The sequence below is a fragment of the Lampris incognitus genome, chromosome 18, assembly GCF_029633865.1.
Source record: "Lampris incognitus isolate fLamInc1 chromosome 18, fLamInc1.hap2, whole genome shotgun sequence".
Classification (NCBI taxonomy): domain Eukaryota; kingdom Metazoa; phylum Chordata; class Actinopteri; order Lampriformes; family Lampridae; genus Lampris; species Lampris incognitus.
The window spans coordinates 14534418-14548638 of NC_079228.1; the positions used below are offsets into that span (position 1 = coordinate 14534418).

Here is a 14221-nt window from a genome sequence, read left to right on the forward strand (position 1 = left end):
TTATGCTTTGGAATGGAATCCAAAGGAATTGAATCAAGTGCAACTGGACTTGGTATATATCCGTGAAGACGTTTCGCCTCTCATCCAAGAGGCTTCATCAGTTCATGCCTTTCTGACTAGACCAAGCTAGTCTAGTCAGGCGAAACGTCTTCACGGATATATAACCAAGTCCAGTTGCACTTGATTCAATTCCTTTGGATAACAATGACCTGGATGAACGAGAACATTCACAGACATGTTTGGAATGGAAATGTCCCTTGGTGCAAAGTCTCATTAAAATGACATTTTCTTGTTATAGACTGGAGAATACAGCTTGCCTTTACTTGAAGACGAGGAACGGCAAAAGTCGCAGAATCGATCTGATTGAATGAGTAAGCTATGCCTAACTACAATTATTGACAGTATTGCTCTCGGGACCAAAATGTCCATTTGACATCACAGCACCCAAAACATTTAAGCATCAAGTCCTGATTTTAATTGAATAACATTCAGTCCAGCTTATTATCAATAGGTTTTTCCCCATTTCCCCGCAACTTCTCTGTGTCGCATGAAGTTGAAAATTCAGTGTTCCCAACGGCCTCGTTTCCATTGCTGTAACTCGTCTTTCACTGATACACACTAACTGATATGGCGCCCAAGTATCTACACTAACCTGATCCAGACACCTTCAAAGCTGTTATTTGGTTTGTGCAAAGCATTCTTTGCGACGTGAGCTACAGGCGAAGACGTATGTCAAAACTGAAAGTCAGGTCTGCATCTGCTCCTTAGGCTGTATAGCCTCAGTAACTAATTTACCATTCCTTACCCAACCCCCGGGGTTGTACCCGCCGTGCAGGCCAGGCTGCCTTGACTAATGCGTGCAACGGGAAGCTCTATTCACTCGTTGATTTCGCCGTTATTGCATGGGTGCAAGAATTGTGAGATTTGTTTGAAAACGAGGCAATCAAATACTTAAAGTCACAAGAGCGTGTCTGGTCTTCATTCCGTCATTGGAGTCACCCCCCCTCATCCCCTCCTTCCATGGACGCGCCTGTGCGCAACGACTAGAGTCCGACCACGGGTATTGATTGACCACAGTGGAGAGGACAGGGTAGAGACGGTCCAACTTATTAACATCTAACGACTCACTTCAGTGGACTCCTGCAACACGTCTACTTTCAACCATGATGGACGCGATCCTGGATGGTTACAGCACCGGCTCGACAGTTTATTCTGAGACTGGAGTGAACTAGCTATTCTGAGACACTATGTTGTTCTGGCAGGCATACAATGAAAACTTCGGACCTCCGTCACAGCGACTAAGCCGCAGCAAATACACAAGGTATGAAGCTCCAACAAAACCAATATATACAACAAAACCCACCCGTGATAACCATTTGCAGGGGGGGTTGCGCGTATGTGACCTTACAGATATCAATGTGAGGCGTTCTAAACATAAAATCAGCTCTCCAGTCTCCATGAAGCTGTTTTGGTTGATCCGGAACTTTTTCTTCGTAATGACTGTGGATCAAATTTATATTGACAGTGCCACAAGTCTCCAAAATAGGCTGAGCAGGATAATTGTTGTGTGTGTGTTTGTCAGGGGGAAAAAGGGCTCTTCCGACCCGTCCGATCTGTATGTCCCTGTGTTTTAAGTGTCGGGTGGTCACATGGTGAAGCGGCCAGGCAGCGTTTCCGATTCTGATCTGTTGACACTGATCGTCTCGTAGTTGCGCCGGAAGCAGCAGTGTCGGCTGTAGAACGCCGCTGCTACACAATGACGGAAGCTCGGCGTCCGCTCATTGGCTACAGAGCGTGCGTTCGGTACCAGGGCGCCTCTCTGATTGGCTCCGCGCCACCGCTCGCATCCTTCTTGCGGCTGGGCTGTGTGTGTACGCTTCGGAGAGAGGGAGAGACCGTCTGTGTGGTACGGGAGCCATGTTGATGTCGCTCGATGTTGTATCAACTATTGCACTCTGGGTTGTTGAAACCAACACAGCGGGTCGGAAGTCGTAGCGGTCCACTCGAGACCCCGCGATGAGAGGAGGGGAGCAGTGTCGGAAGGCACACCGAGCGCTAGAGGGAAGCTTCTCGTAGGACGTCGGACATCTCACCCCGGGCGGATTCAAAGCAAGTGAAGTTTGCTAATGCTAGTTAGCCATGCTAGCTAGCTAGCAACAGCTGTACAGACGCTGCATGGGATGCGAAGTGCGGACTCGCCTCGTCCAAGATTATCACCTCTGCTCTTTTTTTCGTGTGCTTTGTTTCAAGCTAACGACTGGGTGACCGGTTGCCCGCTAAGTCAACCTTAGCGTGTTAACTCGCCTTTTGCCAAAAGCTAGCTATGTCTTGGCTATAACGTTAGCATGCCGTCATTTTTCGTCACGACTAACGTTTGCTAGTCGAGCGGACCCGCAGTTAACGTTACTTTCCGGCGTTACTTTCACGCGTCTTGGACCGTTGTTTAGTGTCCAAAAGCTACCACGTAATCTTGAGTACAGATATGGTGATACATGGAGGTTATGCAGAGTGTTATCGATTCGCCTCTCCGACTTCCCAAGAAACGGCTAACTGGTTAGCAGTGTAACTTTTTTCCCCTTTCACCGTGTCCACTCCAACTCAGCAGGCAGCGGCTGCAGCTCTTTCGACCGCTTAGCCGATCGCTCGTCCGCGAAGCAAGCAAGCTGGCGACTCTCCGGGTAGACGCGGATGATAAGGAGTTGGGAGCGATGGCCTGGGTGCTGAAGATGGACGACGCCACCATCGAGTCTGGGCTGGTGCACGACTTCGATGCCAGCCTGTCAGGCATCGGGCAGGAGCTGGGGGCTGGCGCCTACAGTATGAGGTTAGAGAAAGAGCGGTGGATTTTCCGACATGTCAACTCTTTCCAGTTGCCAGAACGAGAGATGGAAGATATAAGCTGCGCTGTGGGGTCTCTTTTATACTTTGGTGTGCAGTTAGCGTTGACGCACATTTCGTTTGAACGCATTGTTTAGTGTTGCAACCCCCTCGGTATTGGTGGTGTCCCCTTTGTCTAGAGTGCGGTAGGTTCTCCCTTTGTTTTGGGGATTTGGGGAGAGACGTTCACAGCAGGATGTCATGATCCGGGACAGAGATTAACCCCCCCCCCATACTGTAAATATACACAGAAAGCAGAAAGGTGAGGGTTTTTTTCAAAGGGGTTGAAGACGGTGTCATCAATTCAGATATATATTAAAAATACACGTATTTAAAATGTCTGCTTGGGTGAGTGGCCCATGTGAGAGACCTGAATGTTTATGCTCCAAGTTAGACCTGCTGAAATTTGGTAAAGCAGAATTAAATCACAGTTAGCCCCTGCAGAGAATGGTGGCATCATCAGACCCAAGGTGTATGAACAAGTTGCATATTGTCGGATCACATGCGGTTGCATCAGTTTCTCTCAGACATCTCATAACTCTGTCACTATTCCATGTTCTTTTGACATGCATGCAACCTGTTGTCAATTTACACAAGTCCTTCATGTTTGCGGTTTTCTCAAAATAACGAATGTTGTGCCACCAGCTGTCTTATTTTAACAAACTTTCAAGTTTAATAAGTTTTCTCATGATACAAATTGAAAGGGTCAGGTTTGGTGTCAGGGAAGTAGCCTACTTTAGTTATCTTTACTTGGTCACACATCAGGGTAAAATGCTGGTCTAACCACCGTGACAAATTTCTTGTGATTATCTGGGGATTTGTTGAGTCACTTTGTTTTTTGCTGATTTTAGAGTGATTAGAAAGGAATCCGTAAGCATGGTGTACATTCTGTATTATTTGGCAGGGGACAGGGAGAAAAGAGGACCTCATGTTACTCATGTGTTATGAGTGAGAGGTTCCCAGGACATGCAGCTGTCTTATCGGCAGCCTTTCCGGCTATCTGCTTTTAGGGTGCACTTATATGTGTATGAGGTGGGTGCGTTTATGTATCTGTCATCGAGAGCAAGTGAGTTTACCAATAGTTTAGTGATGAGTTGCATGCACATGTGTGTCAGGGTCTCTGGGAGCAAGTGCTGTCTGTGGGGGCCATGTTTGGAGTCAGCAGCTGGTGGGTACAGTAGGAACGGAATGTCTCGCTGTGTGTCAGTGGAGCCGACTCTTCAAATTTCAGGAAGCAGATGCAGTTCCCAGGGCAGCGGGGCCTAACGGGCCAGCGGCCCTTTGGCTGCAGTCAGTCACCTACGTTAGCACTGCCTGGGTGTCTACTGTGGTGGGGGATGCACAGAGAACATACTAGCAAGTGTTTGAGAGAATATATTTGGAATAAAACTTATAGGCTGATATTTTGAAGAGCATGGTGTGAAAGAGATTTTATTAAGGCTGTTTAAATGTCTTGGAAATGTCAAGTTACATAGGTTTGGCTCTGGTTTAGGAAGGTATCAGGACATGCTAGTAATAGTCCTGCAGCTAATGAGATGCCATGATCCAAATTCCTTGGCATAGACTGTAGACATTTCCTGTACTTTCAGTGGTCGTCTACAACCAGACATATACACACACGAACTGTCTCTCACTCTCTCTCTCACTCTATGGACTCATTGACACTTCTGCAGCATTTGTCAGGGTGAACTGAGGACATGCTGTCTGATGTGGTTGCCAAGTGTGCGTGTGTGTGTGTGCGTGCGTGTGTGCACATGCGTCGTGGCAGAGGTTATCTCTGGGTTGTTTTGTTGTCTCTTGGTATAACCTCGTGCCTAACAAGAATCCTCTACAGTCATTTGGTCAATAAAGACATTTCCTCACTATAGCTGATATTTCTTAATAAAGATTCAACCACTAGACTATATTCCACATGCTGTCAACAGGCAAAGTCCATTCTCAGCCTGAATGGTTTGAGGGAAAAGAATTGTTTCCCTTCTATAATGGCCTGTGGTGTGTTTGCGGGAAGTTATTGCCATTGGTATATAAGAGTTGCCCATCGTCACTTGAAAAAATTGAGTTTTTCTACCTCTCAGATGGGTATTGCACAAGTATAACTTATTCAACTATCTTTATGAAAAAACAATGGAGTACAGAGCATTTTACATTTTTTTCATTTGACCTAGTCAGAAAAGATAAAGACTTAAAACTTACCTAGAAATTAATAGTTATCAAGTAGGAAAGCTCTGATAACAGTTACGCTAAAAAAAGACTCAAACTAGCACCTTATTTTCACTGGTGTATTTGGTTCCAGTCTCACTCCTACGTTCTACCCATTCTTACCTTCTGTTTGTCTCTCTTGCCATATCTCTCTCTCTCTCTCTCTCTCTCTCTCTCTCACCCAGTGATGTGCTGGCTCTGCCCATATTCAAGCAGGAGGACTCCAGTCTGCCTCCTGACGGTGAGACCAAAAATCCCCCATTCCAGTATGTGCTGTGCGCTGCCACCTCGCCTGCTGTCAAGCTGCATGATGAAACGCTCACATACCTAAACCAAGGTGAGAGAAACATGCCAAAACAAATGCTTGTGAAAGTGTCATTTTTGCCTTGCCTTGTTTTTCTTTTGTTTTATTACCAAGGTACATGCATTAAATAAATTCTTCCAACACCTAATTGCTACCAAAAATTACACACGACAGTGCAGTTTTGACTCTGGATGCATTTATCCTCTATTCACTGCTTGTGTTGTTACTCTTTTGTTACTGTTAAGTCTGTTGTTTGCTGATGCAGGGCACTTTCTAAACTGCTGAGTAGGTGGTTTTAAGCTAGCAGGGTTGGTCATCTCAATAGATAATTGCTAAGATGGATGACATGTATTCTGAGCTAATATGTTATGTTGTTGAAAGCTAAGTGTGAGCGTAATTATTGGTGAGTTTATTCAGCCTAGTGGAATGAATAAAGAGGCAGGAGCCTTCTGGCTGGCTTCATGGAGATGTGAGCCTTTTATCTTACTGTCCTTTCTGCTGGTGTCATGATCTCCCCTCTGTCTCTCCGTCAGGCCAGTCTTATGAGGTGCGTTTATTGGACAACAGGAAGTCAGGGGAGTTACCAGAGCTCAACAACAAGATGGTGAAGGTGAGCAAAGCCATCCAGCCAGCACTGAGAGAGAAGGGCTTTTAATGTCTTAATTATCAAGTGTAGCATATAAGTTAAATGGTGTATGTGTGTGTGTAGAGTATAGTGCGAGTGGTGTTCCATGACCGTCGGCTGCAGTACACAGAGCACCAGCAGCTGGAGGGCTGGAAGTGGAATCGTCCTGGTGACCGTCTCCTTGACATTGGTAAGGCCACCTGACTGATTGCTTTTATTTCAACTATCTCACGTGAATCAGGCTTTAAATTTTTTTGTGTGTGTGTTACAGATATCCCCATGTCAGTGGGCATTGTGGAGCCCAAGACCAACCCCTCCCAGCTCAACGCTGCAGAGTTCCTCTGGGACATAAACAAGAGAGCATCTGTCTTTGTACAGGTAGTGCACACACACCCAAATGCACACACAATCTCTCTTTTGTGCCATCTGTTTGGTGTGCCACCTTCACCCAGTTTCTTGTTTAAAAACTTGATGTGATCACAAACACTCTCCTCCCTGTGTGCAGGTGCATTGTATTAGTACAGAGTTTACTCCCAGGAAGCACGGTGGGGAGAAGGGCGTTCCCTTCAGAATCCAGATAGACACCTTCACTGAGGGAGACAGTGGAGAGTACACTGAGCACCTCCACTCAGCTTCCTGCCAAATTAAAGTCTTCAAGGTACACTCATACACAGGCAGCTTTTCTGCTTGACTAGTTTAAACTGATATACTAAGCTACCTCATGTGCTTACGCTTGTATCCATCCAGTGTGATCAACATTCCTTTTTGTCTGTCCTCTTCTCCCTCCTCTCCCTCCCTGTCCTTTTTTCCCTCGCTCCCCCCAGCCAAAAGGGGCGGATCGCAAGCAGAAGACGGACAGGGAGAAAATGGAAAAGCGCACAGCTCAAGAAAAGGAGAAGTACCAACCCTCCTATGATACCACTATCCTGTCAGAGGTCAGTATGTATTTCTAAGCCCCACAGCTGCAACCCCTGCTGCTTAGTGAATTCTCTTGCCATTTGTTAGGCCAGACGTAAGCTCAGGGTTAAATTTGATGGTCCTGCACAGAGCATTGGCTCGAGCACTAATATCAACAAGGTTTGGGCTGCACTTGCCACTGGGGCCACCCATGCAAAGAATGGATGGAGTTGTGGTCACGCGTAATGCACTTCAACTAAAAATGCCCATGAAATTGTGCATGTCTGCTTCAGTTGAGGACTTGACTCAAGTGTTGTGTCAGAAAATTACTAATTTGCTCACTACATCATGGGACACACTGTTTGGCATGGGCCAAACAGTACTTTTTCTGTATATGTCTGACCAAAGACTACACTCAGGTTGTTTATTGTGGGATGACGTGCGTGCCTTGGGCATGCCATGTGTATGTGTATGCATGGCACTGGTTTGCTAACCTCTGGTGTGTGTCTGTATGTAGATGAGGCTTGAGCCCATCATAGAGGATGCAGGCGACCACGAGCTGAAAAAGTCCAGCAAGCGGACACTACCCGCTGACTGTGGCGACTCCCTGGCCAAGAGAGGCAGTGTAAGCACCCTGCTCTCCTCTCTTCCACTCCCCACTCCCCACATCACTCCATCCATAAACTGCCCCTAGCCACTGTTCCCTCATTTATAGGTTCTTAAATGTAGCCCACAGTTTCTAGATGCCAGGCTTTTAGTTCTTAAGAGTTGGTGTTCGATTCCATCTTGCACATTTCTTTCTGTGGGAATAGAGGTTGTCTTCAACATGGTTTCCCTTCTCCGCCTTTGCACAGGACAGTGGTGAATCCCAATCACTCCTAGTTATTGTCAAACCCTTATACTCATGTTTTGGCAGAATAATCGGAGCCCAACAAGTCCTATGTGTGGTGCTGTATTATAACTGTTTCCCTTTATCAATGTATGTGTGTGTCCTCTCAGTGTTCCCCATGGCCAGACACCGCTTATGTCAGCACCAACCAGGCAGCTACTCCCTCCTTCACCTCCGCCCCCCTGTCTACATATACAGCCTCATCTGTGCCAGACAGGTAACCGAGTGTTCCTGTGTGTGTGTGCTTGCTCTTGGCTGTTTTTTTCTTTTTCTTCTGTCTGTTTTTTTTTTTTATGCTTTTGTCAAGATTTACAGACAACTGTCCATTGAAGGGCAGAGAACTGTTGTGTTCAAGCTCACTGCTTACACAGCAGATATTGACTTGTTGACCAATCCTGAGCCTCTTCCTAACGAGATTATGGCCAATTATAAAACTTTCATCAGAGGCAGTGTATACTAAGCAGAAAGGCAAATGTGTGACTAGCAAGATTGACACATCAGATAGCAAGAGGAGAGGCTTGTCGATGTGGAGAGGTTGAAGATGGATCAGTCAGTGGTTGTATTAAATGCACTGACCACTTAGAGCAAATAAACCTTGGGGAAAAAAGATACCTTAAATACCCTACATTTATACCCTAATATGATCATTTGAGTTTGATTATATTGATACAGATTAGATATTTGTTATGCTTTTTTTAGTGCTTTTATTTTTACTGTTTGAGCTTTTGTCCATATTTTTACCCCATTTCTCAGCTTTTGTCCATACTGCCATTTGCCTTGATAAGTTCACGTTAAATAAGCCATTTGATTTCTTGAGCTAACAGACTGAAGAGTGAGTTAGTGCCCCATCTCACTACGTTCTCTGGTCGCTAGCCTTTTTCCTGTTCACAGTTTAAGATGAGTATGGAGGATAGTGGCAAGTCGCGGAACCTTGAACCAGAGCAGTTTCATTTAGCATGAAAATATACTGTTCTTTTTATCTAAACTTAAATACTAGGCCACAAAAAATACCCAGGTCTGCCATAACTAGCGCTGCAGTCTGCAGTGAAATTTATGGCTATGCAAAGACAATACATGCAGTCATGCATCAGTGTAGGGCTGACTTAATTTGTGAGAAAATCTGTTATATTCAGAGGTTAATGTTGATGAGTATGGCTCACAGGACATAACAGAACCTCTACTTTTTTTTTACAAGGAAACATGAGCTTTTGACTCTGGTACTTGTCACATTGCAATTCAAATTGTTTTGCAATATTTGATATAGTTATTAATTTTTCTATTTATTTTTTTTAAAAATATAACCAAGAGCAAATAGATGTTGTTTCTTCCGTTCTAGTGACTCCTCATCTCCAAATCACCAGGCGGACCCTGTCAGCCATGGCAACACAGAGGTTAGTCTGCATGCTTCAAAGATTACACATAATTGGAAGCCCTATAGAGGATGGATTTAACTTGAGGTTGATTGATGAGTGGATCTAAGTAAACTTGGTTACAGCAGCATGTTGCGTGCTATGTTGACAACTGTGTGTTGCTATTGTCCTCTACAGCAGTTGAGTCCTACAGCCTCCATACAGGACACCCAGAAATGGCTGGTCAAAAACCGCTTCAATTCCTATACACGACTATTTTCCCACTTCTCAGGTTCGTATACACACACACACACACACACACACACACATGCACACACACAGTAGATTATGCACGTAGTGTGGGAATGACTGTTAAATAAGTGATCCCTCTCTCCTTACCCTCTCCTCTCCCTCATTTAAAAGGTTCTGATTTGTTGAAGCTGACCCGGGATGACCTGGTCCAAATTTGTGGACCAGCAGATGGGATCAGACTCTTCAATGCACTTAAATCCAGGTGTGTTTTTCCTGCTTGCATATGTGTGCATGCATGTGCACATGTGGGTGTCACTGTTTTTTTGATTTTGTATAACCATTGTGTATTGTATGTATGTGTAGGTCAGTGCGTCCAAGGTTGACAGTCTATGTCTGTCAAGAGTCTCCTAGTGAGAGTCCCCTGCTGGAGAGACGTGGTAACAACGAGAATGGCGATCATAGCAACCCCTCCAGTTTGTACGGTACAACACTCCACAATCTATTATTTTTTATTTTTCTCTTTCAAGGATGAGGATGTGCATATCCTTGATAGGGAAGAATGCTGGTTTGAATGAGGAGTCAAAGAGGCCATCTATGTGAAGTGGGAACGACCATCTCTAAATCAAGGGGAGAGGGCCCTAAGAGTACATCTGTCGCCATCTTACAATATTGTGATTGCAAACAGTCCCAAATCCCTTGTGAATAGTACACATGGCCATTGAAACCGTAGTTAATGGTCTCGTCCATATTTGCATATGAAACTGGTCATTGGTTTTGGTTGTGATGCCACTGTATTGTTTATAAGGGTGGGGATACCTGCAGTCAGTTTAGACTGAAGAGGTCACTTAGATGAGTGATGAAACTTATCTGTCAATAAATGTTGTATCCAGATGAACTGATTCAACCTTCTTTGACTCCACTATACAGTAATTTCGGGAGACTTTGTTTTTGTTGGCCACCCATTGATTTTTCCCAAGGAGAAGAGCTGAAAGAACCTATAGCTCAGAAAAACTAACTTACTAGGATTATTTTTTTTGACTCAAAACTGGACTTTCTTCATATGGATACATTTGTGTATTTATGTTTGGCATAGTACAAGATGAGCATCTAATGAGTGTGTGTGTGTTTCTGTGTACACGCAGTATACCACGCTTTGTACCTGGAGGAGCTAACGGCAGCAGAGCTTATCAGCAAGATGGCATGTGTGTGTAGCGTTCCTCTGGGAAAGATTAACCAGGTGTATCGACAGGGCCCCACAGGCATACACATCCTACTTAGTGACCAGGTACCAAATCCTGCACACCAAGTCTGTCTGTCTGTCTGTCTGTCTGTCTGTCTGTCTGTCTCTCGGCAGAATTGAATAGTACCACACTATACATTGCTTTGTTTTAGTTATCTGAAGAGGAAGAGCCATCCTTTTGATACAATTCGTTTGCATATGATTTACACAGACTACATCTGTTCGGCAACCTGTTATGATCTCCCTTCTCTAACTTCCTCCTTTCACTCACTTCTTTGTCATTTAATTCAATCTTTTCTTCAAACCCCTCAAAACCCAATAAAACTATTTTCTGAAAGCTAATTGGGATTTTCATTGGGATACAACACTTGACTTTGGGTCCTTTTTCTGTCCTGTTCCAGATGGTTTACAACTTGTCTGATGAGAGCTGTTTTTTGATCAGTACTCTCAAAGGTAGGTCAGCTTTCTTACCTCGCTTTTGTTGAAGTCCAGAATTGACAAATTTAGGCTAGTTTTTTTTCAAACAATGTTGTGATAGGGTATCTTCAATGAGTATAATTTGGATCCTTGTTGACAGTCAGAGCAAAGGGGGAGGATCAGGGGCTGTCAAAGCTTCCTGTTGAGCTGCAGGCCTAATTCAGCATCTTTGATGGGAGGTGCCCATCACAGGTGACAACATACCCACCCTCTTTTTCCTCTTAGGTCTTTACAAGCTAGGTCTTTACAGAGGCGCTCGCCCAAACATTATAAGGACAGCCCACAGCAGGTCCTGTGTTTTGATCAGTGTCATGATGAGCAAACTCCCAAATGGCTGATGGTTTATGTTGTTTTTACTTAGCTGGAGATTGCAGCACCTTTGGGGTCTGAATTGTAAATTACAGCATTACAGGGTTCGGTAGATCCTGGTTTGATGAAATACTGAATGTAATTCTCCCTTCTTGTCTTCTCTCTCCTTCCACAGATGAATCGGGGGAAGGATTCCATCTGATCCTGAAGTAGCAAAGAAACTGCAGACGAACCCTTTGTTCTAGAGCAGAAGCTCCCCTCCCTCTGTCTCCTCCTCTATCCTGCATACCCCCCCTGTTCCTTTCTCGTTGTCACTCTTTCTCTCTCTCTCTCTAAACGTTCTCGTTGCTCGATGGAAGGCAGGGAGACTGAACTAAGCCATGTAAATGTTAGAATCTGACATGGGTGGGTCCGTTGTTTCATATTGAAAACACTATTAATGGGGGAGATGATTTGAAAGAGAAGAGATGGGGGGCTGTTGTTTTGGGGAGGGTGAAAGTTTTTAATGCGCTATGTACGTTAATTTTATTTTTTTATTTTTATTTTTTTTTTGTCTGCCTTTTTTTATATGGTTCTGTGTCGGAAAAGGAGGATGTAGAAAAGAGTGTAACGGCCTCATCAATCCCCACAAAATGGGGAATTTTTTTTTGACCCCCCCCAACACACACACACACACACACACACACCACTTACACAAAACCTGTACCAGGCCAGTATTTGATATCCTAATTGCTGAAAAGTGTACAATTTCAATTGACGTATACATAGAGGGAAACCTAACCTACTCAGCATGCTTTTGCATTTAGTTAGCCTTTGCTAATGCTTTGAGGTTGTGGCCTTAGTGAAACCACACCCTTTGGTGATTCAGCCGAGATAATTATGTTAATTTCTGGAGAATTCTGGGTCTCAACAGAGTTAAATTTTGTTGACTGGTTTCATATGTGGAAGGTGTCACTATCATTCTTAAAGGAATTTTTTAAAGTTGTCAAACAGTCAACATTTCTCATATTACACCACATGTTGTAATATGAAGTCATTTTTAAGGCAAGTGATGTCTAGTCATATCTCTCTACTGATCTCCTTCCTGCAATGACGTGACTTCACCTGATCAAATCTAAAATGTATGTCTGCTTGGCTGATGCTGTTATTGTTTTAGTTAATGCTTTATGGAGAAATTCTTCCTGTTACTTTCATTTCAGTGACACATTTCGGTGCCATACTGGCTTTTAATTATGGTCAGCCTCCACACGCGAGCACACATACACACATACCTTGTTTTGACTTTTGATTTTTTTTGATTTTTTTTTTTTGTATGACCTTGAAATGCTGATCAGCGCAGGGGTTTTTTTGTTTCTGTTTTTTGTTTTTTTGTTTGTTTGTTTTTGTTTTTTTCCCCTCCCCCACGCCTTCTGGAATTTTGGCCATGATTTTTCAGGAATCTGTCCAATTACTTGTGTGTTAGAGGCAGGATGAAAGACACTTCTGTAGAATATGAATGAGCATGAAGCCCCCACTCAAGAAGAGCAGTGACGCCTATCCGAAACTCTTTATCAAACGGACCAAACAGGTTTTGCATAGGTAGGATGTCTCCAAGGTAAATCTTCATTGGTTCTGTACAGAAGCGTCAGAATTATTCAGAGTGTTGCGGACGGAAAATAAAGAACTTTATCTAGTGGAATTACTTGTGTACTGCATGTTCCATTTAATGAACCCTCCATACCGCAATCTCTGGTAGAAATGTGTCACTGCAGCGGCAGGGTTACGAGTCTTTTCCTGTAGACTAAAGAAATTGTGTGTGTGTGTGTGTGTGTGTGTGTGTGTGTGTGTGTGTGTGTGTGTGTGTGTGTGTGTGTGGCAGCACAGAACAGCACATTTCTTGCCTGCAGAATTGTGTGGTTTCATCTAGTTGAACAGAGGTGTATGTGTGCGTGTGTGTGTGTGTGTGTGTGTGTGTGTGTCTTGCCACTGTCAGAATACTGACTGGACACCTCACACAGGTCTTGAGCTGCCCTTTTTTCTCATTTTTTACCCTCTCCCTTCAGGTGAACATCATCTGGCAATGTACATGTGCATACTCTGTGTGTGTGTGTGTGTGTGTGTGTGTGTGTGTGTGTGTGTGTGTCATGCCTGTAAAGTTAAGAATGTGACTGAGCATGTGTCTCATTATTCGTCCTTGGAGTCCTTGCATTGAAGAAGAATTTAGTAATCTCTAGTTGTCACATGACCCTTTTCCTGTTGGCATGAAGAAACGGTTAAGTTTTCCATGTAGCAAGGAGCATGGGGGAAGAGGGGAGTTTGGGGGGGGGGCTGGGTTCTATAAGTGTTGAAGTGTTGACCCACTCTTGATGTTGATGTTGAAGAGCAAGCCTCCACTTTAAAAAAAAAAAGGAAAAAAGTTTCAAACTTGATGTGTAGTCAGTAGTCCTACGGTCACACCCTTCACTTTCCTTATTTGCCTGTAAAAGGAAAACAAAAAGATGATAATGTTAAAATTGACAATTGTCTATGTTCCTGTCACCTCACACTGGAGGAGGGGCTGTTGCTCTTTGGGGCATATGCAGGGATATGATGCACCACAGTACAGTGCAAATTAATGAATTTAATGACTGCAGAGTGGATTGGTACCAAGAAATTGGCCTAGTCCAGTAAACAATCAGACACTACCCTCTGTGTGTGTGTGTGTGAGTGAATAGGAGATGTGATCAGAGTTTATGTACTGCCTAATGTCGACGATGATGCTTCTCATGATGTGCACAGTACCATATGCTGGGGATGTACACAACCACCTGTGCTGAAAATAAAT

General features: G+C 44.1%; 1 protein-coding gene across 3 annotated transcripts; it reads left to right on the forward strand.

Annotated features, from left to right (window-relative positions):
• Positions 1–1931: 1931 nt before the first annotated feature.
• Positions 1932–13685, forward strand: ubp1 (upstream binding protein 1). Of its 3 annotated transcripts, XM_056298123.1 has the most exons (17): positions 1932–2113; positions 2610–2824; positions 5262–5413; positions 5914–5990; positions 6090–6195; positions 6277–6383; positions 6511–6663; positions 6830–6940; positions 7420–7527; positions 7902–8008; positions 9128–9182; positions 9339–9432; positions 9564–9654; positions 9756–9874; positions 10535–10677; positions 11034–11085; positions 11594–13685. In XM_056298123.1, the coding sequence occupies exons 2-17, from the start codon at positions 2709–2711 to the stop codon at positions 11629–11631; spliced, it is 1629 nt and encodes a 542-aa protein (XP_056154098.1). In that variant the 5' UTR covers positions 1932–2113; positions 2610–2708; the 3' UTR covers positions 11632–13685. The 3 variants fall into 3 exon arrangements, with proteins under 3 accessions (XP_056154098.1, XP_056154097.1, XP_056154099.1); XM_056298122.1 differs by having other exon boundaries at positions 1932–2824; XM_056298124.1 differs by lacking the exon at positions 7420–7527 and having other exon boundaries at positions 1932–2824.
• The last annotated feature ends 536 nt before the right edge of the window (positions 13686–14221 follow it).